The sequence below is a fragment of the Phragmites australis genome, chromosome 4 (assembly GCF_958298935.1).
Source record: "Phragmites australis chromosome 4, lpPhrAust1.1, whole genome shotgun sequence".
NCBI lineage: Eukaryota > Viridiplantae > Streptophyta > Magnoliopsida > Poales > Poaceae > Phragmites > Phragmites australis.
The window spans coordinates 42,725,596-42,746,129 of record NC_084924.1 but is presented as its reverse complement, the minus strand read 5'-3'; the positions used below and the strand labels follow the sequence as shown (position 1 = coordinate 42,746,129).

Sequence of the window (20,534 nt, the reverse complement as noted above, 5' to 3'; positions counted from 1 at the left end):
CCCTCGCTTCCTTTCTGCCACCACCGGTTGGGCGCTCGCAAAATTTGACCGTTGCCTCGACACGTCAGACGGGACGGGGCCCGGCCTCCTCCTCGTACAGCGAGCCCGCCCGTCAGCGGCACTGTCGCCATGCACCTGGCGCCCCGCAGTATCTGACATGCGGGCCCAGGTAACTGGCCCCACGCGTCGGTGGCGGTGGCTGTGCTTTCTCGGGGTTTGTTCGTGTCTTTGCCTTTGTCCCAGAGATGGAAAAGCCGACCGGAGGTTACGGATACTGAGTTACTGACAGGTGAGGTCTCCATTTTCCTGTGGTCGACATCTCACGCATGGGTCGGGACTGGACGGGTGCGCGACGAGAAACCAGTACCACCGCCTCGTGGCGCCCCCGAGATCGCGTCACAGCCGTTGGATGCCTGACATGCGCCACGTGATCCGTGCTGCTACCCGGCTAAACGCGATTGCTCCCGGAGAGAAAGCTTCCTCACTGACAGGTGGGACGGGAAGCATTTTGGGCCCAGATGTCACTCAGATTTATCGCGCCAGTGGGTACTCAAACTGTCATACAGTCTCGACACCTCGGTGGGCTCCTCCTCCATTGGGTTCTGGGCTTCTGGCCCCACTTTTGTACAAAAGCCCCTCCTTTTGTGTATTCTCATGTTGATAACCCCACTTGCCACACCTCTCGCTCCACTTCCTTTCACTTCTTTTCCATCTCTTCAATCTCTCTTCTTCCCCCTTCCAGTTCCTGGCTTGCTCTTCTCGGCATCCACCACCCCGTATCGTGTGGTTCAGGCAGTTTGGAGGTTGCAGTAAAGGCGGTAGGCGCTTTGCTTCTTACCCGTTGGAGAGAGATCAGTAGGCGAAGAGAGAGAAAGATCGAAGAGACAGGGAGGCTGCAAGTTCCTTTGCTTTTCTTGCGGCAACATGAAGAAGCTGGTCTTCTTCTTCTTACTCCTGCTGCTGGCCGTCTCAGCGGTCCACGGTGAAGATGGTGAGAACTCCTCTTGCTCTTTCTTTTGATCTGTTATTATAGCCGCTGTGGACCGCTGTGGATGTGTTTGCTCCATCTCGCCGTTCTTGGTTGTGGATGGCACGGATCGATCTCCCATTCCGTTCGTCGCTTCCGCGCTTCTCTGCTGCTGCGTTTTAGCTGGTTTTCTCGCCGGAATCCTGGAGTCCCAGGCTCGGTGTGATTGAGACTGGTCGATGGAGTGGTGTCCTTTCCCTTCAGATCGAGTTTGTCCTCTTGCGGTTTGGCCTAGTATCAGTTCCACCATTTGCTCTTTTCTCAGCAATGTATTAATATCAATAAACACCTAAGCGCGGGAACTTTTAATCTGAAGTAGGATTAATCCAGTTACTGGAACAGCCTGCGAGCTTAGTTGGCCAGTAGCTAACTTTTGGGGCTTGGATTTGACTAGGCATCCTGGGGTTCTCTCGTCTGTGCTTGTCCACTTCGTCTCCCCTGGGATTCCTCCCTTCTCTGTGTTTCCCCATGCTCAGCGTTCGTCCGTTGCTCCCTTCACGTGCACTAGTTCTTGTATGGGTGGTTTATGCACGTTGGTAGGAACATCCACTGTCATTATCATATCAGTATTAGCCGGTCTGGAATAATTTCTACTTGTCGCTATGGGAAGGAATACTAGTATATACTATACTTGCTCAACTAGTATTGCATCAATTAAACTAGTAGGTTATATGCTGTTAAGCCCAGCTTTCTACTAGAAAAGTTTGCAACAGCCTGGTATGAATCTCCTGATCGCTCTGCGCGTAGGTTTAGCAGAAAGAGGGTTGGCTCCGAGTTTGTACAATGGCTCATCCTTTATAGGCCCTACTTGTCTGCCCTTCGCTTCATCTTTTTTGCATACTCGATGTTCCTACCAATATCAAATCAGTGGAGTTGTACACTAGTACCACATGCAGTACCATGCAAATGCCAATGGGCTGGCAAAGATTGTGCAGTGTTTCGTCGGGAAAAAAATTGTACGCAGGGTACTGCAAGGGAGACGTCATCTGTCCTTAGCTAAACGCTAATTATATATATCAAAGTAACAAGCATGAATTAAACGAGATCCATATCGGAGACAGTGATAGCTTTTCAGACAGTGCTGCAGTAGGGTATGCAGCACATTTGCGTAGATTTTTTTTCCTGTTTCGTCTGTGTTACTCGTGGTCAGAGTAATTAGTGGCAGTCGCTCCTTTGACCTCCACTGTGGGGGCGTGGCTGGATTCGTTGTTAATCAAGAGGCTGGCTCAGCATTAATGACCCAGTAATCATCATCACGGATCACCTGTTGATTGGCCTGCGCGGCTGTCAGGCGGTACTACACTGTCGCAGCGTGCGGTGTATCGCGTTTTGACCGCTGGGGCAAAGGGTGTCGTTTCTGGGACCACCTGGCAGTGCCTTGTTCTTGCCGTGCAGGCCTGCTGGGCCATGGGTAAGTTTTTAAGTCACGTCCTTCGCGTATGCGTTCCAGCTGTGGCTGTGGCTGCGCAGTGAACCGGCCCTCGTCTGTGCGCAGGGAGCAGATGCCTAGGGTGGCCGGAGGCAGGCACTGGGTGGTGGCTCCTGTTTCCAACCTCTTTCTCCGTACCAAGATGCCTTGTCCTGTGCTTTGCAGCTATCTTGGCGTCCTCTCCCAAATCGCGATTTCTCATTTTGTTTTTAATAGGAAAACTGATATGCTGCTTTGTGCTTTGTTGTTTTCTAGTGTGCAACAATTCTTAATTTCTTGTTCACCAACTTCGCTTAAAAAATGTATTTTCTTCTACCTGATTCCTGCCTTACAATGCACTTCTTGTCTCGCATTAATCAACAACAAATGAAATTTATCTCCATTTGATGCTGATGACATGCGATAGTAAATCTGTGACGCGGTTTTTTTTACCATTGTAGTAGTAATTTCTAACCTTTTGATATTTCTTTTATTGTCATGGCGCGCAGGTGCATTCATCGGCGTGAACATTGGCACGACCATGTCATCGGTGCCGTCTCCGACGCAGATCACGACGCTGCTCCGCTCGCAGAACATCCGCCACGTCCGCCTCTACGACGCCGACCCGGCGATGCTCGCGGCGCTCGCCAACACCGGCATCCGCGTCATCGTCTCCGTCCCCAACGAGCAGCTGCTCGCCATCGGCAACTCCAACGCCACGGCGGCCAACTGGGTCGCGCGCAACGTGGCTGCGCACTACCCGGGCGTGAACATCACGGCCATTGCCGTCGGCTCCGAGGTGCTCTCCACGGTGCCCAATGCCGCGCCGCTGCTCATGCCCGCCATGCGGTACCTCCAGAACGCGCTGGTGGCCGCGGCGCTCGACCGGTACATCAAGATCTCGACGCCGCACTCGTCGTCCATCATCCTCGACTCGTTCCCGCCGTCCCAGGCCTTCTTCAACCGGTCGCTGGACAACGTGCTCGTGCCGATGCTCAAGTTCTTGCAGTCCACGGGATCGCCGCTCATGCTCAACGTGTACCCGTACTACGACTACATGCGCTCCAACGGCGTCATCCCACTGGACTACTCGCTGTTCCGGCCGCTACCGCCGAACAAGGAGGCGGTGGACGCTAACACCCTGCTGCACTACACCAACGTCTTTGACGCCGTCGTGGACGCCGCCTACTTCGCCATGGCGTACCTCAACGTCACCAACGTGCCGGTCATGGTGACGGAGACCGGGTGGCCGCACAAGGGCGACCCCTCCTCCGAGCCCGACGCCACGTCCGACAACGCCAACACGTACAACAGCAACCTCATCCGGCACGTGATGAACAGCACCGGCACGCCGAAGCACCCCGGAGTGGCCGTGCCGACGTACATCTACGAGCTGTACGACGAGGACGCGCGGCCCGGGTCGACGTCGGAGAAGTACTGGGGGCTGTTCGACATGAACGGCATCCCGGCGTACACCCTGCACCTGACGGGATCCGGCGTGCTGCTCGCCAACGACACGACGAACCAGACCTACTGCGTGGCGCGGGATGGCGCGGACTCGAAGATGCTGCAGGCGGCGCTGGACTGGGCCTGCGGCCCGGGGAAGGTGGACTGCTCCCTGCTGATGCAGGGGCAGCCGTGCTACGACCCGGACACCGTGGAGGCGCATGCGACGTACGCCTTCAACGCGTACTACCACGGCATGGGGATGGGCTCCGGGACGTGTTACTTCAGCGGCGTTGCTATGATCACGACGACCGACCCAAGTAAGATAACTCAAGAACCATACTTTATTGCTCTTGCCATCTGTTGATTTGCATGCTTAGGCTCATTTTGCCCGACTTCTTTTTTCAGGTCATGGGTCGTGTGTTTATGCTGGAAAGAACGGGACATCGTTGCTGAACGGCACGTCGCTGGCGCCGTCGTCCAACTCCACGGCGGGGGATTCCGGCGCGCACCGGGCGATCGGCGACGTCTCGTCACTCGTCCGGATCGTCGTCGCCGCGCTGCTCTTGAGCGTCCTTCTGTTGTAGGTAGTAGTTCGTAGTAGGCAGGCAGTCATGCAGACTTGCAGAGGAGTTGGGTATGGGTATTCGTGAGGGATTCTTTTTGCTGTCAAGTGGGATTGGCCTCGGTGCTAGGTGGAGATCATTGTCAATGCGAATGGAACGGGATGTGCTTCTGCTGCTCTAGGATCATCTTGCTGGGCTTCTCTCTGGTATTGTTTCGGGACAGGAATTGGTTTGCTGCCCAGGCATTAGCCCGTTCTGCTGGTTGGTTGGATGTGATGAATGAACTGGAGATGTTGGGGGTTCAGTAGATTGTATTTTTCAACAATTTGTTCATATGTTCTACCGGAACTCAATCAGATGTTACGCTGTGCTGCCCCCTACGCTCAAGGGTGCTTTTGATCAGAAACTCCGCTTCCTTCAATTTAGTTGATTGATCATTGCTCACTTGGTTTTTAGGGGTAATCCCTTCCATGTCATTAGAAACTGCTATATCCATGTTGCGGTATTGAAAACTAGCATGTTATTTCAATGTTACTATTCTTAAATTTTATGCCTGCCACTATTCTTAAACTTTATGTCTGTTATTGCCACGGCCGTCACTTCCTTTGGTTTTAACTGGTTACACCATTAAAAATTGGCATATTTTTTCAGTGCCATCATCCTTAAACTTTATGAATGTTATTGCCACTGTATTGAAGTCAGCGTGGGGTTGAAGTAGGAAAATCAACATCCAAGTTCAGAGCTAACAAAACACAAGCTACTCAAGGAAACCAACCGCTCCAGCTACCAAGAAACAACGCTGACGAAGTTCTCACAGCGGCACACTGGCCACGGCCCATAATTAGAACGTTTTCGGAGAATTTTTTTTTTGCCTTTTTTTAGACGCTTTGAGCTTTTTTTTAGATGAGTTCACTTTCTGTAGAGAAGAGACGAGACAGATGGGATCAGAATACTGGTATGGATTCGATTGTGAGACCTTGTCCGTCCCACGGGACAGTAATATACTGATTTTTAATATATTTTTAAATACAAAATTGCAAATATATGTGTCTGTTTGAAAAATTGCACTTAAAAATTATCTTTTTTATTTATCATTGTACAAGTCATATTTTGCCTCTACCCTATTTTCATAGTGTTTTGAATTTTAAGAGCATTGAAACGTGATATTTTTTAATTTTTAAATATGTCATCCGTATATTATCCTTTCAACGGACGACATAAATCTTAGATCTATAATTTTTCAAGATAGACATATATATTTATAAATGTTTTATTTAAAAATATAAAGATAAAAAATCGGAATATACTGGTATTGATTCGATCGTGAAGAGGTTACGCCTCACTGTCCATGCTTCAGCCCATATACGCCTGTAGCAAGGCTACCACATGGCCTATCACGCAATGCGCGTCCCCCGTCTGGACGCGAATTTTTTATATTTTTATATTTTATAAAATTTAGCAATTTTAGAAGGCCGTTTGAAAAATTTCGTCTGGACGCCTCTGCGCTGAGTTCAATGGATGTTAAATCTGTCGAGCCAGCATCGACGGGTTGGGCCGTTACGCGACGATCGCTCGGCCCACGAGGCCTGCATGGGTATAACCGTAATTCCGTCTTCCCACCGTGCGCGCGCCCTAATCCGGGGCCTATATAAGCTTGCCCCGCGTCCCTCGTCGCAGGCGCCGCCGTGTTCATCCATCAGCACGCCGCCCCGTCTCTGAGCCCCAGGCGAATGGGCGATGCCAGCTATTTCCTCTCTCGTTTCGTTTTTCCTTTTCGAATTTTGGTCTCGTTTCTTTCTTCGATTGGTTTATCTGAGATTTGCCTTGCTCGAGCACTCTTCGCGCTTGAAAGATCTGCCTGCCGGGTCGCCACTGAGCGGATCCGAGGCTTTCGTCTCCGAAGAGGTGCAAAATCATACCTTTGGACCTCCGGACATGCGGCTTCTTCCAATAGATTCTCGCATTTTCTCGTAGGTCCAACAATTCGCTTCTCTCCTTGAACATCGTGAGATCTCTTCAGATACTTCTTTTTTTTTTTTGTGGTGGCGACAGATTCATGGCTCGATGATGACTATTCTTGCTTTAACCACACCGAAACGAAGGCCGGAGGAAGCCTGCATCTTCGCCCTCTCTTGCGTCGTGCTCCCCTCTCTTGGCGGTTCCTAGTGAAATCTCTCCACTTGTTGAAGAATTTACTTGGTTCTTCCACGAGAGGTCGGGATAGAAGGGTTCGGCAAGATTGGGGAGCAGCGTGGTTAAGGGGGAGGGTGAAGGTGCCTTCTGATGGTCCCTTCCCTTGTGGAAAACCCTGGCCTTTACTGAGAGCCTTTGCCGTTCAATCGGTCCTGCTTTGAAGGTCTTTGTAACCAGTGTAGCTGTATGATTTACGAATTAATCTGTATAGTGTGCTGTTGGTCAAGATCGATTTTTGTCTGATGGAAGAAGAGATATACGAGAGATTTCACTAGGAACAGCCGCCATGGATTCGGATGCTGGAACAGGCTGCAGAGCAGTAATGCAGGATATTATTTGTAACACGGGACCGAATGAATCAAACGAACACCCGCAGGAACACGTAGGTACCAGCTAATAGGGAGCAGGAACGGGTAAGAGATACCTAAAAATGGACTAGAGCTTCCTAAAGTACTCAGAGATGTATCTCCGAGTCTTCCGTGCCTATCACAACAGGGAGGATGATTTCTGTAGTAGTATCAGTTTGTAGTAGGTGTAAAATATGAACTCTAATCCCCATCCGTGGTAGCTTTCTTACATTTTTTATTATCCAGTTGTAATTATCTGTTAAATTTGTAAGTATAATGTCAGTATCTAATCTTGTTTGTGTTGTAGAGAAGAGCTTATTTCTACCTTAGATTATTTTTAATTCACTTGTTAAATGATCTGTTAAATACCCTCTGCGTGATGTTTGCTTTATTGTTATTGGCAGAGACTCAAAAGATACTAGTTTGTCTTCTGGCCTCCTCAGGGATCTCGGCACATGCTTATGTGTTTGATTCTCCATCAGCTTATCTAGTGTTTTTTAAAAAATATTAAACTTCCGCATAACCCCTTAAACATTTTTATAAGATTCTTGTTCTTAAATTAGTAAAAAAAAATTACCACTAAATGCTTCATACACCATCTATTATGCAGATCTAGTCACATAAGTTTAATCAAGCTATTGTCTTTTATATTTTGTATATCCTTAATTGTCACGAGTATCTTTAACATGTCGGTCATGGTCATGTATAAGGTACAGGTACAATTAAGCACAAATAATTACCATTCTCACGATATAAGCATAAATAATTATCATTTTCACACGATACAAATATAAATAATTATCATTCTCACACGATACAAGCATAAATAATTATCATTCTTACACGATACAAGCATAAATAATTACTATCCTCACACGATACAGTAACTAAAATTAATTGTTGTTCTCACTCTCTACAGTGCAACCATCTTTCTCTTAGATGTGCACCCCCCACAGGTAACCCATCTTCATGCACAGCGTGACTGGATTAAATACTTAAAAGATATCGCTCATTCAGTGTACGAGATCTTTTAGGTGGGTTCGTCTGGTATCACAACTATGGAGATCTCGCCCGTTTGGCAGGCGAGACCAAATTTTCGTCCACTAAACAGGCGAGATGTTCATCTCTCTAGTTATTTAATGTACTGAGTACTGAGATCCACAAGTTCTCGTCCATTCAACAGACAAAATCTTGTTATCACTCGTTCAACACGCAACGATAGCTCAAGCATGCAATTTTTCAAACAGACTATTCTTAAAGATATTAAAATATATAAGTATATAAAAATTCTCTTTTCTTCTTTTTTTTTTTCTGGAGTTTCTTCTGAGTTACTGGGCTAGTCCTGCCCGGCCCGTCTAAACTCTAGCTCTGAACATTAGATTGGGTAATGGCTCATGGGCTGGGTCGTTGGGCCTGAATTTTTGGAGTCGCTTCCTTTTCCAACTCTTGTTATGCATAATTGCACATATACCCTTCGAAAAGAGAAGACTCATGCGATGAGCTAGATGCTGAAAAATAAAACAAAATAATATGACACGTCTATTATATTATTATTTAAGTATTAAAAAGAGTCACTATATTCACTCTCAAGTTTATAAAATTACTACATTAGTCAAAAAAAATAAAGAATCTAGAATACTCATTGTTATAAACATCTAATGATCTAGTTTGACTAAAAAGTCTATATCAAATACGATTAATAAATATCTAAATTAGGAATTAATAATTAGCAGTTCGATTTCATAAGATTTGTGAAACAAAATATTTAAATAAAGAGTCCAAATAAAATAAAATAAATAATAAAAATAGACTAATTTTTCATATAAAAATACACTAACTTTTCGTCAAAAATTATTATGATAAAACATTGCAGCGAGGCTAGAGTTAACAAAGAGTAACCTGGTATTTTTCTTAACAAACAATTGTCAAAACAAAAAATCGCGAAAGAGTACAAGATAAGAACAATGGCAAACACAAACTCTTCGATGCACATGTCCTCCCCGCAAAACGCCATGCAAACTCCTAAAAGATGGAGGATTATACTCCCTATCCTATAACAAAATTCTTGCGGGAATATATATATACTCCTAGGCGTCTCTCTTGCTCCTGCTGGTACATACATGTTATGTATAATAATCACGTAAAGTTGCAGACGATCTCCCCAGAAAATGGAGTTGCAGTACTGCATCCTGCATGAACGGGTGATAGTTCACGTACAAACACCGTTGGAGACTGGCTGCACCGGCCTTGCGATCGAGAAGGACGCGTCAAGCCATCCTCCTTTCTTGGCGCGCTCGACGCAGCAGCCGAGCTGCCGGCCGGCGTCAGGCACGTCGAGCGCGAGGTCCTCGACGCAGTCGGCCACCCTCTCGAAGCCCTTGGCCATCTGGTTCGGTGTGATCAGGCCGCGGCCGTAGCACTCGCTGAGGAGCCCCCACAGCCTCTGGTCCTTGCCCCGCTTCTCGATGATCGCGACCAGCGCCTTCTTCACCACCTCGTGGTGGAAGAAGGGCATGCCGAGATCCTTGATGCACCGGCACGCCTCCCGGATGTCGCCGCCGCAGTCGTACTCCTGCAGCAGCTTGCCGATCTTGTCCTTCACCTCGTCCAGCTCCCAGCCGGCCTTGCCGCTGCCGCCGCCGCCCCAGCCCCGCAGGATCCGCTCCGCGGAGAGCTTCGCGCCGAGCAGCGCGCGGGCGTTCCGGAGCGCCAGCATGCCAGTGGAGCCATCCGCCGTGCCGCGGCTGGCATCCTCCTCCATCGACTCCAGGTCAGACGGCGCGATCACCTCGTCAACCACCGACCTAGCAAAGAACATGGTCAGGTCCTCGACTATGGCCGGGTTGTCCAGCGCGGCGTCCTCGGCGGACTCGATCAGGAGGTGGAACCCTGCCACGACGTCCCCCGGTGGCATGCGGAGCGAGGAGAGTAGCACCGAAGCCATCTCCTTCTCGCGTTTCTTCCGGTCCATCGCGGCGTTGATCAGCTTCTTGACGAAGATCGCATTGAAGGAGGAACAGCACGAGTAGTTCTCGGCCTCCAAGCTGCTCACTACCTCTATGATGTCTCCAGTCAAGAAGTACTCCTTTATGAAGTTCTCGACCGTCGCCTTGAATTGCCGCACCGCCGTGTTGTCGACCTCGCTGGTCTTCTTTGGCTCGGGCGGCAACGGTTTCAGGCACGACGCGCACAGCCAGCCCTCCGACGAAGCCTTCAGGATCACCGATTTCAGGAGACGCCTCGCATTCGGCACGTCGAGCGCCAAATCGTCGACAGAGTCGATCAAACGGTCGAACCCTTTGGTGATCTGGCTCTCGTTGATGACCCCTTCCTCGGACGCCGACTTGAGGAGGTCCAGGATGTGGTCCTCAGCCGCGCCGCCGCGCTCCATGGCGAGAACTAGCGCGCGCTTGACGACGTCGTGGTGGAAGAAGGGGATCTTGAGGTCCCTGATGCAGCGGCAGGCCTCGTTCCTGTCCCCGGCGGCGAGGTACTCCTCCAGGATGTCGGAAATCTTGGCCTTGGCCTCCTCCACCGTGATGCGCTTGCTCCCGCCCCACCTCTGCAGCACGATCTCGCCGTGGTGCGGCACAGACAGGTAGCTCTTCTCCGCCCTGTGGAGGACCTCGGCGCCCTTGCGCCCCTCCGGCAAGCATGCCCTCTGCTTCGCCAGGAACGCTGGTGGCAGCATATCGTCGACGATGGCGCGGGCCACGAACACCGCGAGGATGTCGACGGCGTCGGGCGTGTCGACGAACAGGTCGTCGCAGGACTCGGTGAGCTTGCAGAACCCCTTGTACAGCTGCGGGCGGTCGATGACGTCGCCGTAGAGCGAGGACAGCAGCACGGCTGCCATCTCCTTCTCCCTGTCGTGCCGGTCCATGGCCACCGAGACCAGCTTCTTGACGAAGTAGTAGTGGTAGCACGGCACTCGGAGCTCCCTCAGCTCGTTCGCCGTCGCGGCGACGTCGTCCGTGGAGAAGTACTCCTCGACGATCGTGGTGGCCTTCCGTTTGAACTGGAGGAACTCTTCGGAAGAAAGCGCCGGGCTTTGCTGGATCGCATCCTGAGCCATTTCTCCGGCATCGTAAACTGCAGACGAAATCAAGCCGTAACTCGAAAAATGCGTCCAAACAGTGGTTTACCTCGGTGGCGCATTTGACCGGCGCCTGGCGCTCAGGTGGTGGAACAACGCCATCGGGATTGCACTCCATGGGGACTCTCTGCAACTCCTTCAAATCATCCGAGAGCGGCAAGCTGCAGATGTCCCGTCCCCTGCATTCAGATGGAGGCAGCAGGGGCCGTCGTTCTTGTGCAGGCGCCGATTCAACCAGGTTACATGTACAGAGATGATCAGTTCGAGAGAATCAACACATTTTGGAAGCACCAAAATTTTTTCCACACCGTCACCGAGAGGCTCCCTTGTTTTTCTGGAATTATTTGTATTCTTTGGGACAGCTCTAACTCAGGGAGCGATTGAGCGAGAGCTGTGAAGAGCGAATGCATCCGATGGAATGGTTTTTATGTGCTAAGCCTCCCAGTCAAAGCAAAGAGAGAAGGGAGAAGGCTGTAACAGGCCTGGAAGCGCCACGTCATCGATGGACTTTGTCGCTGCATGGTGGGCACGGACGTAAAGCAGGTGGAGATGGGCGCTAGGTGACTGGAGTCGATGGACCGGGTCGTGGGAACCAGGCAAGAGGTGAATACTCTATTCTAAACATAGAAAACACTAGAACAAAATCGACCATCCAGAGTTTCAGGTGCGATGAAGAGGGAGGGCTCGCATGCCGCCGCATACGTGTGCGGACATGCGGTGCGTGCGGACAGCTTCGCAAATTTGACGGACTTAGATCACTCGGTGTCTCGGTGATGGATCTCTCTCGTTTTTTTTTGGCAAATCACACGAGGTTTACTATGATACAGCAGGATTACAATTTTGTCTAGTGCCACTCTAAGGAAGTTTTTTTAAAGGCTTTCACGTCAAGTAAATATAAATTATAGTATCTAAATTTACACCACATACATGCACTTGTACACACACCCTTTATACATTAGGTAAGACCGCCGCTAGCCATGAGAGCCGCAGCTCGGTCTCCTCTAAGTAAGGACGGGACACCGCCAGAACAAGAAAAATTGGCGGCATCTGTCGAGGTCTTCTTCGCACAGGAATGAGCTGCGCAATTTGCTTCCCAGTGAACGTGTACAAAGGAAACTGCTGAACAAGTCCTGCCTGTCTCCTGGATGTCATGAGTCATGACAAACCCTCGCAAGTACCGAGCGTTCTCCATCCCTATAATTTAGCAAATAACTAAACCAGGGTGAGATTGTCCGCCTCCACCACCACCTTGCGGTGGTCCCCGATCACAACTAACTGGAGGTCATCACGAATCGCAGTCGCTTCACTGGTAAGTGCGTCTGCCAATTTGGGGTAGCATTTTGCTTCCGCTGCTAAGAATGTCCCATTCCCTAAAAGCTAAAGTTTTCATGTGGTACCTAAGTAAAGGAGTATTATTAACTAAATATAATCTAATTAAAAGATAATAGTAAGAGTCAAAATTGTTATCTTTGTCACAAAATAAGATCATTAAGCACATATTTTTTATATTAAAGTGGAAACTGGTTTTATGGTCTTAGTAATCGATGGAAAACTAAAATAATAGTAGCAACTGTGACTTTTTATTGATCAATATGACTATATAGAAATGATATTATCTTTAATAAAAGGAAAACTAAAAACTCTCACTTGCAAGTTATTTGTTCATTTACATGCTTGGCTTCGTACATGGGTCATTCTACAACAATAGGAGTATTATGATATGGTGGTAGCAACCTGCACTCACTTAGAGTGAGTGGTCAAGGAATTTTTTTACCTGATTTAGATAACGGTCTAGGCTTCGGATTGATGCTCCACCACGCTTCGGATCCTTTACTAGTTTCAGATTTCTTTTCATGTTTCTTTTCCTCTTTCTTTTCCTTTTTTGGTTGCGTGCATCCGAGATTTACAGAGAGAAAAAAATGCACTCTTATGCGTTTATATCACTTCAATAAAACAATAAAAATCAATAAAAGCTTCTTTTATAAAAAATTCTCATCGCGAACCATCGAATGTCCAAATCTGAGGCACCTCTCCGGCTCTCAGTCACCTTTGTGATTCACAGGGCACTAGTGTGTGGAAGTACTTTTGAACACGGATCCTCTGCAGTGGAGTTATCACTGCAAATGAGGTACAATGATCTACATTAGGATCACTTTTCAACTGTCGGATCGAAAACGAATGGCTCCGCTTAGATGCTACAATACTAGTGCACAGTAGAAAAAGGCGGTGCTTGTTATAGTACTTTTGTGATGGTGTGGATGCCCAGAAAAAATCATTGGAAGATCTCTTTAGGATCCCTAGAACAACCGGAAATAAGTGGCTTCATAGGAGTAGAAGAGGAGATGGACCTTGTGAGTTTGCTATTTGAGAGCTCGAGTTCGCACAAGAGGATGCCTATTGTTGGGGCACGAAAATATGCTTCGGATAGAGTGTGGCGAGAGCCCCTTTCTACAAAGGAGGCTCAAGTTTAGAGAAAAGCAGAGCTCACAGGATGTGGAGAGAGAATTATTGTAATACGTGGAGAACTTCGAGTCCTCCTCCTCTGCCCTGTGAGGGCATATTTTATAGAGAGAATGTGTAGGAAAAGTTATCACATTGTCCTTAAGATATTATGTACAATCATGTGCATAGGATAGTATTCTGGACATTTCACTCTTTTATATGTCACGTGGTAACAGGGATATTCTGATCGCTATAGTAATACCATAATACACCATCTAAATATCTTAGGCTGAGATGTTTCCTCTAATAGTACCCCTCATCCGCTGGTTTTGAGGTTCTGAGGGGCGAGCGGATGTACCATGAATTAGCTCCAGCCCCTTTCAAAGGCAGAATACCTTGGACGACCTTCCGTCGCTGCAGCGGGAACGTCTTGAGTTAGGAGCGAGGGCCTCAAGATTCGCAGGTGGCGCGTACGAGGCTCGATGAAGGCGACATTGCCCGGAGCGGCATGATGAGAGCCGAACGCGGAGTAGATGGCAAGGAAGCTCGATGGAGGCTACGCCGTAGGAGTTACAGAGATAGCATAGTCTGGAGCCCCGTGACTATGGCCGAAGATATAGTCAGTGGTGTGAGAGAAGTCTGTGATCCCCTCAGCACTAGCCACGATGAGGCTCGGGCCGCACTGCGATGGCCAGAGATGAAGTGTCCTTAACCATAAGACTAGAGTTAAGTGCCATTGGTCAGATTTTCTCTAATAAATTATCTACTAGTTGATTGTAACCTGAGTTCATATGAATAAGAGATGTGCCCTGAATTAGCGAAAAATATATTTTCCCTGCCTTCGTCTATTTTGTTCAGCTTTGGAGGCTGGGCGATCGGACGTCGGACTAGGAAGAAACTCTTGAGCAGCGCCGAAGGATGCGTGACCGGGCAGGTCGAGGGTATGGATCTGGGCGGGCAACACCAAATTAAGCTGTCTTATTGTGGCCGCGTCACTGGCAGTATCCACGCAATGCACGCCATGATTTCTCTGCAACATGTTTTTGGGCAGACTCGTTTCTGGGTGCGCGCAGTGGCAGTGCATAGTGCAGAACACGGTTGGAGCGGCTCGCCGCTCCTCTTCAGTTCGTCTCTACTCTCGCTGCCACAGCTACGGATCGTCGTTTTGCTGGTCACCGCCTCCGTGTCGAGGCTCGGGAGCAGCGCGTTGCTATGAATCATCAATTCAGAAGTACTCGTGGAGCGAAAAGTCGTCGCCCTCGAGACGGTTGCGGATACGGCAACGAGACGACGAGACTAGAGGGCATTTTTTTCGACGGGAGATGAAATGTACTTGGACATGAAGGGATCGGTTGGACGCATGAAGCCAGTTCGGCAATACGATCTTGTCACGCATACCAGTTGACCAGCATTCGCGAGCACCCCTTGGAACGGAGGATTGTCAAAGGAATTTTGTGGGATTCTAGTTCCTAATGATTTTTTTTCTATATTGAGCCCTTGGATCAGAGGAACCGAAAGGAAAATAAGCAAAATGTTGGACCGCATAGAAATTTTTTCTTTGTTTTTATCTCTCTCCAAATTCATATGCTTATCTTGTGTTGCATCTAAACGTTTTACTTTATAGAATTATAAGGGTTAAGCAACTCTAATCCTGTATTTTTTATATTCCTGTATTTTCTTAATCTGGCCATGCGATTGATGCTACATTCGTATTCGCACCAGGCCACATGACCCCGGAACAGCAAGCACTGGAGCCCGCAGCCTGAACGTGCTCAAATACAGTTTTGCTAGTTTATGGTTGGTACAATGGGGGTATTTAGTGAATGTGCTTACAGGAAAAAAACTGGTTTATTTCGGTCATGTCAGAGATGGGTGTTTATAGGAAGGAAGATATGCTTAAGTTTGCTTAAGATGATAAAGTGTGTTAATAAAGGTTAATACTGTAATTGAACATTTCTAAGTACCCATTTTCATAGGAGAGAATGATTTTTCTGCAAGTATTTAATTACCTGGGAGCCCAGTACTCATGCCCTTGGCTCCACCCAGCGCTTTCCAGCTAGGATGTTGGTTCTGTTTGGCACAGTTTATGTTTTTGCATAATTTACTTTTTGAAAAATTCTATAAAGAATAGATTCTGCTTCTACAAATTGTACCGTTCATTTTCAAAATCAGTTTACTGATAATCTACTGCAGAATCCTATTATTTAACACAACTTTTGTAGAATCCTCAGAATTTACAAACATAAGCTGTGTTAAATAAGACTGTTGAGAACTTAAAAGATATACACTCTCCCAGCTTTGAAAATCACGGCTCCCATTGTTTACTTGGATCTTTCTAGCCAGATATCCGGCTCAAAAGATTTAAAAAATTGGAGAACGTTGAGACGTGCACTCCTCCCAAGTCCCAACTGTAAATACATTGTTTATTTGGATATGCTGTGGCCAGGTTTCCGGATCAATGTTTTAAAAAATTGGGAAAACTATGTTCGGGACGAGCTGGGCAACTGTTGTCACGTTACTTCTGCAAGTTTTTCCTCGTACAAAATAAAAATCCTTTTGCAAGTTTATTTAGCAAAATTCAATGCCCGCAGTTGCTATCCACGTGTACTACGCTCTGTACGCTGTTTCCGGATGGACGGCGCACCCATAGCTGGCAGCATCGTGGTTGCCCCTTTAAAAAGCAGAGGGGACGTTGTTAGCCGGCAATAGCGTGACTCTGCAACTCATCGCGAGGCTTCCTGCACGGCGTTCCCATCTCGCCTTTCTCCAGCTCCAAAGGTACCCCGAGCTCCCGATCCTTACCGCCGTCCCGGGCCTAGTGCTTTGTAACGGCCTGATCCCTTCTCCCTTCACTGCTCCATCTCATCTCCCGGAGCTCCATTTCCCAGACCGATTCGTTCCACCTGCAGATCCTGCAAAGTTAGTCCGCGAGTGAGCATGGCGTCGCCGTCGCCCGCCGACCCGTCCCTGGAGACGGAGGCGCCCCACGCGGCTGTCACCAGGGAGCGGAGGCTCAACCCCGACCTGCAGGAGCAGCTTCCCAAGCCATGTAAGCAAAGCAACTCCATTTTCCCGTGACCCGTCACCTTTACGTTAATCTGGCTGGTATTTTTTTTTCTACTTTGATCTTTTTTTAAAATTATTTTGGAAAATAAATCAGCGGTAAAACTATTTCCAATTTTAACTCTTGAGATCCGTGTCACGTACGATGACGTGAATATTGACCGTATCCGCACCAATCATGATAGCGTGAACACGAACACGACTAACATTCGTGCCAAAAGCGATGGTGCAGATATTAGCCATGTCAAACTAAAATAGTTTTACTGCTGATTTATTTTAAAAATAATTTTAAAAAGGATCAAAATAGGAAAAAAATTCACCTGGCTGCTGTGTGGTGGTGAGGACGTTAGGATACGGCTCCACACATGTAGTGGTGTGTGTGCACGTACGCGTAACTTGTAATCGAAAAAAAACCTGGCTGCTATGTTCTGTACTTCTGCCGTTCTGCGTGCGCTGCACTGCAGAACACTGTCATAGTACCATCAAGATATGAGATAAATCATTGCTCATCTAATCTCGGCGAGGAGAAGTCCCTTTTGCGATTCGGAGAACCGTAATCCAGCTCCAGCGCATTAACGATTTCCGTCTCTGTCCTCGCAGATCTTGCGAGGGCTCTAGCGGCGGTGGACCCGAGCCATCCGAAGGGGACCGAGGGGCGCGACCCCCGCGGCATGAGCGTGCTGCAGCAGCACGTGTCCTTCTTCGACCGCAACGGCGACGGCATCGTCTACCCCTGGGAGACTTTCAAAGGTATGTGACTAGCTGAATCACTGGACGCGATTAATCTCAGCGATCAATCAGACAAACAGTCAGAAACCGCGCTTTTTATCCTGACTGCTTCTTCTCTCCGTCGATGATTGAGAAGAGAAGGATTATGTGATCGATTACACTGCTGTAACAATGCTTCCTTGCCGTGCAGGCCTGCGAGCAATAGGGTGCGGGTACCCTGCATCCTTTGTTTTCTCTTTCCTGATCAACCTCGTCATGAGTTATCCCACTCAGCCGGTAACGTTCTCTTGGCCTCCATGTTGCTCCCACCTTTTTTTTTTTTTTTTTTTTTTTTTTTGCAAACATGCTGTAGCTTTGCTGGACTGGTCATCACTCATCTCGATCAAGCTGTTGTGACTCACTCTTTGAGACATTAAGACATTCAGTTGTGTCACAATCTTCAGTGTCACGTCATTTTCTTTTCTGTCTAAGAAGAAAGATATCTTTAGTCCAAAAAAGGAGGGGAAGAGAGACGATATGTCTACCTAGGTTCTGTAATGGTTTTGCTTAAGAGAAGCCAGCAGGCTTAGTTGCTTAAACTTCATCTTGGACTTCACCTGTTGTCCATTTCTTCATAAACTATATGTTTGTGCTTATGAACTGTCCTTTCTGAACGTAGGGATGGATACCTTCCCCTTTTCTCTCCGTCCACGTAAAGAACATTCATAAGGGCAAGCACGGGAGCGATTCTGAAACCTATGACACTGAAGGGAGGTATGTACGTCTAACACGTTGCTCTTTCTCATGAAAGGCCACAATTTTAATATCATTCCATGTTTCCAGCCACAATTTATTTTACTAGCTATCACTTGGTATTGTACAGGTTTGATCCATCAAAATTCGATGCGATATTTAGCAAGTATGGTCTAACCCATCCAAATGCTTTGACAAAAGACGAGTTGACCTCGATGCTTAAAGGAAACCGCAATATGTATGATTTCCTTGGCTGGTAAGACATAGTTGAATTAGCAATGTTGTGCTTAACCAATTTTAATTATTTTATCAAATTAACCAATTTTCGGTGGCCGTTTTAATATTTTGATTTCTGTTAATACAATACTGCATATAGATCATATTATATTGGAATTTTTTTAGATAAAGGAATGTCTTTACTCAGACCTCTTCATAAGGCATGCACTCAACCATTCATTATTACAAGGTTTAACCATAAGTTGTAAATATGGTGCCAACACATAGCACAAGTTCATAGAAGTAAGAATGATGCAAATAAACTCAAATACAAAGTCTATTAATAAACATCCACTCATGTTTGGTGAATATCTTCATCACGTTTGTCTCCATTTTGCTGCATGACCATTTCATTCGTTGTCCCGCTACCTCCTTTTGCAGCAAGGACCGGAAGCGAGTCTAATGGCCCAACATAAAGCACTTCCCTTGTCAAACACAATATCATTCCTACTCAACTATGCGACCCAATATAAAGCACTTGCCCCTACTAAAATTTGAGACCTTAAATGATCCAACATAAAGCACTTCTCTTATCAAACACAATATTTTTCCTACTCAACCATATGACCCAACATAAAACACTTGCCCCTACTAAAATTTGAGGTCTTAATGTTGAGTCTAGATTCCGTAACCAATTTCCAAACAAATTGGTGACATACCTCGGTGGTTGTAAACCAAACACTATTTGAACGGTTCTCCATATGAACTTAGCAGACTGACATTCAAAAAATAAATGTTAGATAATTTCATTGTTAATACAGAAACAATATTTTTCACTACCTGCCATCTACGTTTAGCTAAGTTGTCTTGAGTTAGGATGACTTCATTAAGTTTCCATAAGAACCAACTATTTTGAATTATATCATTGTTGATTATGATTCTAACATAGATTGGACAAAAAACATGCCACTTTTATGGAGAGACCAATGGAATGAGTCAAGTTGGTCGTACTTATGCAACTTTAGAAACCAATTCATACCATTTCACCACTTTGTTCCCTATTAGCGCCTGCCTAAAGGATACATTCAATGGATCAGAATTGAGAACACTGTTGCATGAGTTTTCATAAGAAGATTATACTGGAATAATGGTGATACACTCGAGTCTTAACAAAGACAACATATTTAGGACTTCAATTCCAGATTCTAATACTAGCATACGATCCTAAAAAATAGTAAAGTACTAACATGCATTTCTCAGAAACTATTCGAGATGCCTTCACATTCATTAACTACTTATGAATGCACTCCTGGTTCCAATACCAGATATTTGTCATTCCTTGCGATAAGATATTGGCATCATATTGCTTTAGTTTCCATGCTACTACTGATCACCTGAAATTTGTTCTAGAGTTCCATTTTTGAATATTTATCATCTGATCTTGTGCCCACAGGATCGCCGCCACTGGTGAATGGATGCTACTCTACAGCGTGGCAAAGGATAAAGATGGCCTGTTGCAACAGGAAACTATCAGGGGTGCCTTCGATGGCAGTCTATTTGAGCGACTGCAGCACGATAAGAAATCCTCCTGAATGCGCCAAAGAGTTGTCCAGCTGGAGAAAGAGTTGACAGTACAAGATTAGCACTTTACCATTTATTTGTGTTCAAATAAGATAGGTTTATACACTGTATCAAGTAAGAACTTTTATTGTGCAACCATCATTACCTTGTGTATGTTGGCTTTCGTATGCGTGTACCAAAGTTGTTTCGAAAAACATGTGTATGCTCCTAAATAAACATGAGAAAAAAAGGAAGCCCAGTTTGATTCTGGCTCCCACAAAATTCTATGAAATTCATGTTAAAGGTTCCTGTAAAGTTGCCTAGTTTTGTTAAGTGAAATGGGGGCTCATCCCGGTATCTAAAAAGTGTGTTATAGAAACAGATTGAGAAGGAAAGCTTGGTCCAAGTCCAACCCAGTACCTAGCAGTGTTACTGAAACAGTTTGAGCTTCTCGGAATATATGGGAGCACCTTCATAATTTCAACATAACGCGAACTCTACCTATAAGGCCCTATCTTTGGGCCACAAGAGCTCTTAACTTGGATAAGGAAACCATGGCCCCTCTCCAAATGCAAATTCCGTGCTTGGCTCTTGCTGCAGAATTGTCTCTGAATTGCTGACAGCCTCTTCCCTAATTAGAATTGATCGATTTTTCAGCTCAAGCGACTGGGACCTCCTCTTCCCTTGTGCGAATTTGCAGGCTTTATCA

The 20,534-nt window shown here is 46.8% G+C and overlaps 3 protein-coding genes across 4 annotated transcripts; 2 read left to right on the top strand and 1 right to left on the bottom strand.

The window, feature by feature from the left end:
- The first annotated feature begins 675 nt into the window (after positions 1–675).
- On the top strand, positions 676–4,872 carry LOC133916620 (glucan endo-1,3-beta-glucosidase 3-like). The gene is made up of 3 exons (XM_062360369.1): positions 676–991; positions 2,945–4,201; positions 4,290–4,872. Exons 1-3 carry the CDS (start codon positions 925–927, stop codon positions 4,466–4,468), a joined length of 1,503 nt encoding a protein of 500 aa, XP_062216353.1. The 5' UTR covers positions 676–924; the 3' UTR covers positions 4,469–4,872.
- Positions 4,873–9,196: 4,324 nt separating this feature from the next.
- Positions 9,197–11,334, bottom strand: LOC133914431 (MA3 DOMAIN-CONTAINING TRANSLATION REGULATORY FACTOR 2-like). The gene is made up of 2 exons (XM_062357535.1): positions 11,133–11,334; positions 9,197–11,053 (listed from the first exon to the last, which is right to left on the bottom strand). Exons 1-2 carry the CDS (start codon positions 11,199–11,201, stop codon positions 9,197–9,199), a joined length of 1,926 nt encoding a protein of 641 aa, XP_062213519.1. The 5' UTR covers positions 11,202–11,334.
- A 4,863-nt stretch (positions 11,335–16,197) lies between these two features.
- Positions 16,198–20,107, top strand: LOC133916619 (peroxygenase-like). 2 transcript variants are annotated; one of them, XM_062360368.1, is made up of 7 exons: positions 16,198–16,303; positions 16,435–16,574; positions 17,189–17,338; positions 17,508–17,593; positions 17,976–18,070; positions 18,180–18,305; positions 19,719–20,107. In XM_062360368.1, the coding sequence occupies exons 2-7, from the start codon at positions 16,463–16,465 to the stop codon at positions 19,855–19,857; spliced, it is 708 nt and encodes a 235-aa protein (XP_062216352.1). In that variant the 5' UTR covers positions 16,198–16,303; positions 16,435–16,462; the 3' UTR covers positions 19,858–20,107. The 2 variants fall into 2 exon arrangements, with proteins under 2 accessions (XP_062216352.1, XP_062216351.1); XM_062360367.1 differs by having other exon boundaries at positions 16,204–16,303; positions 16,414–16,574; positions 19,719–20,106.
- The last annotated feature ends 427 nt before the right edge of the window (positions 20,108–20,534 follow it).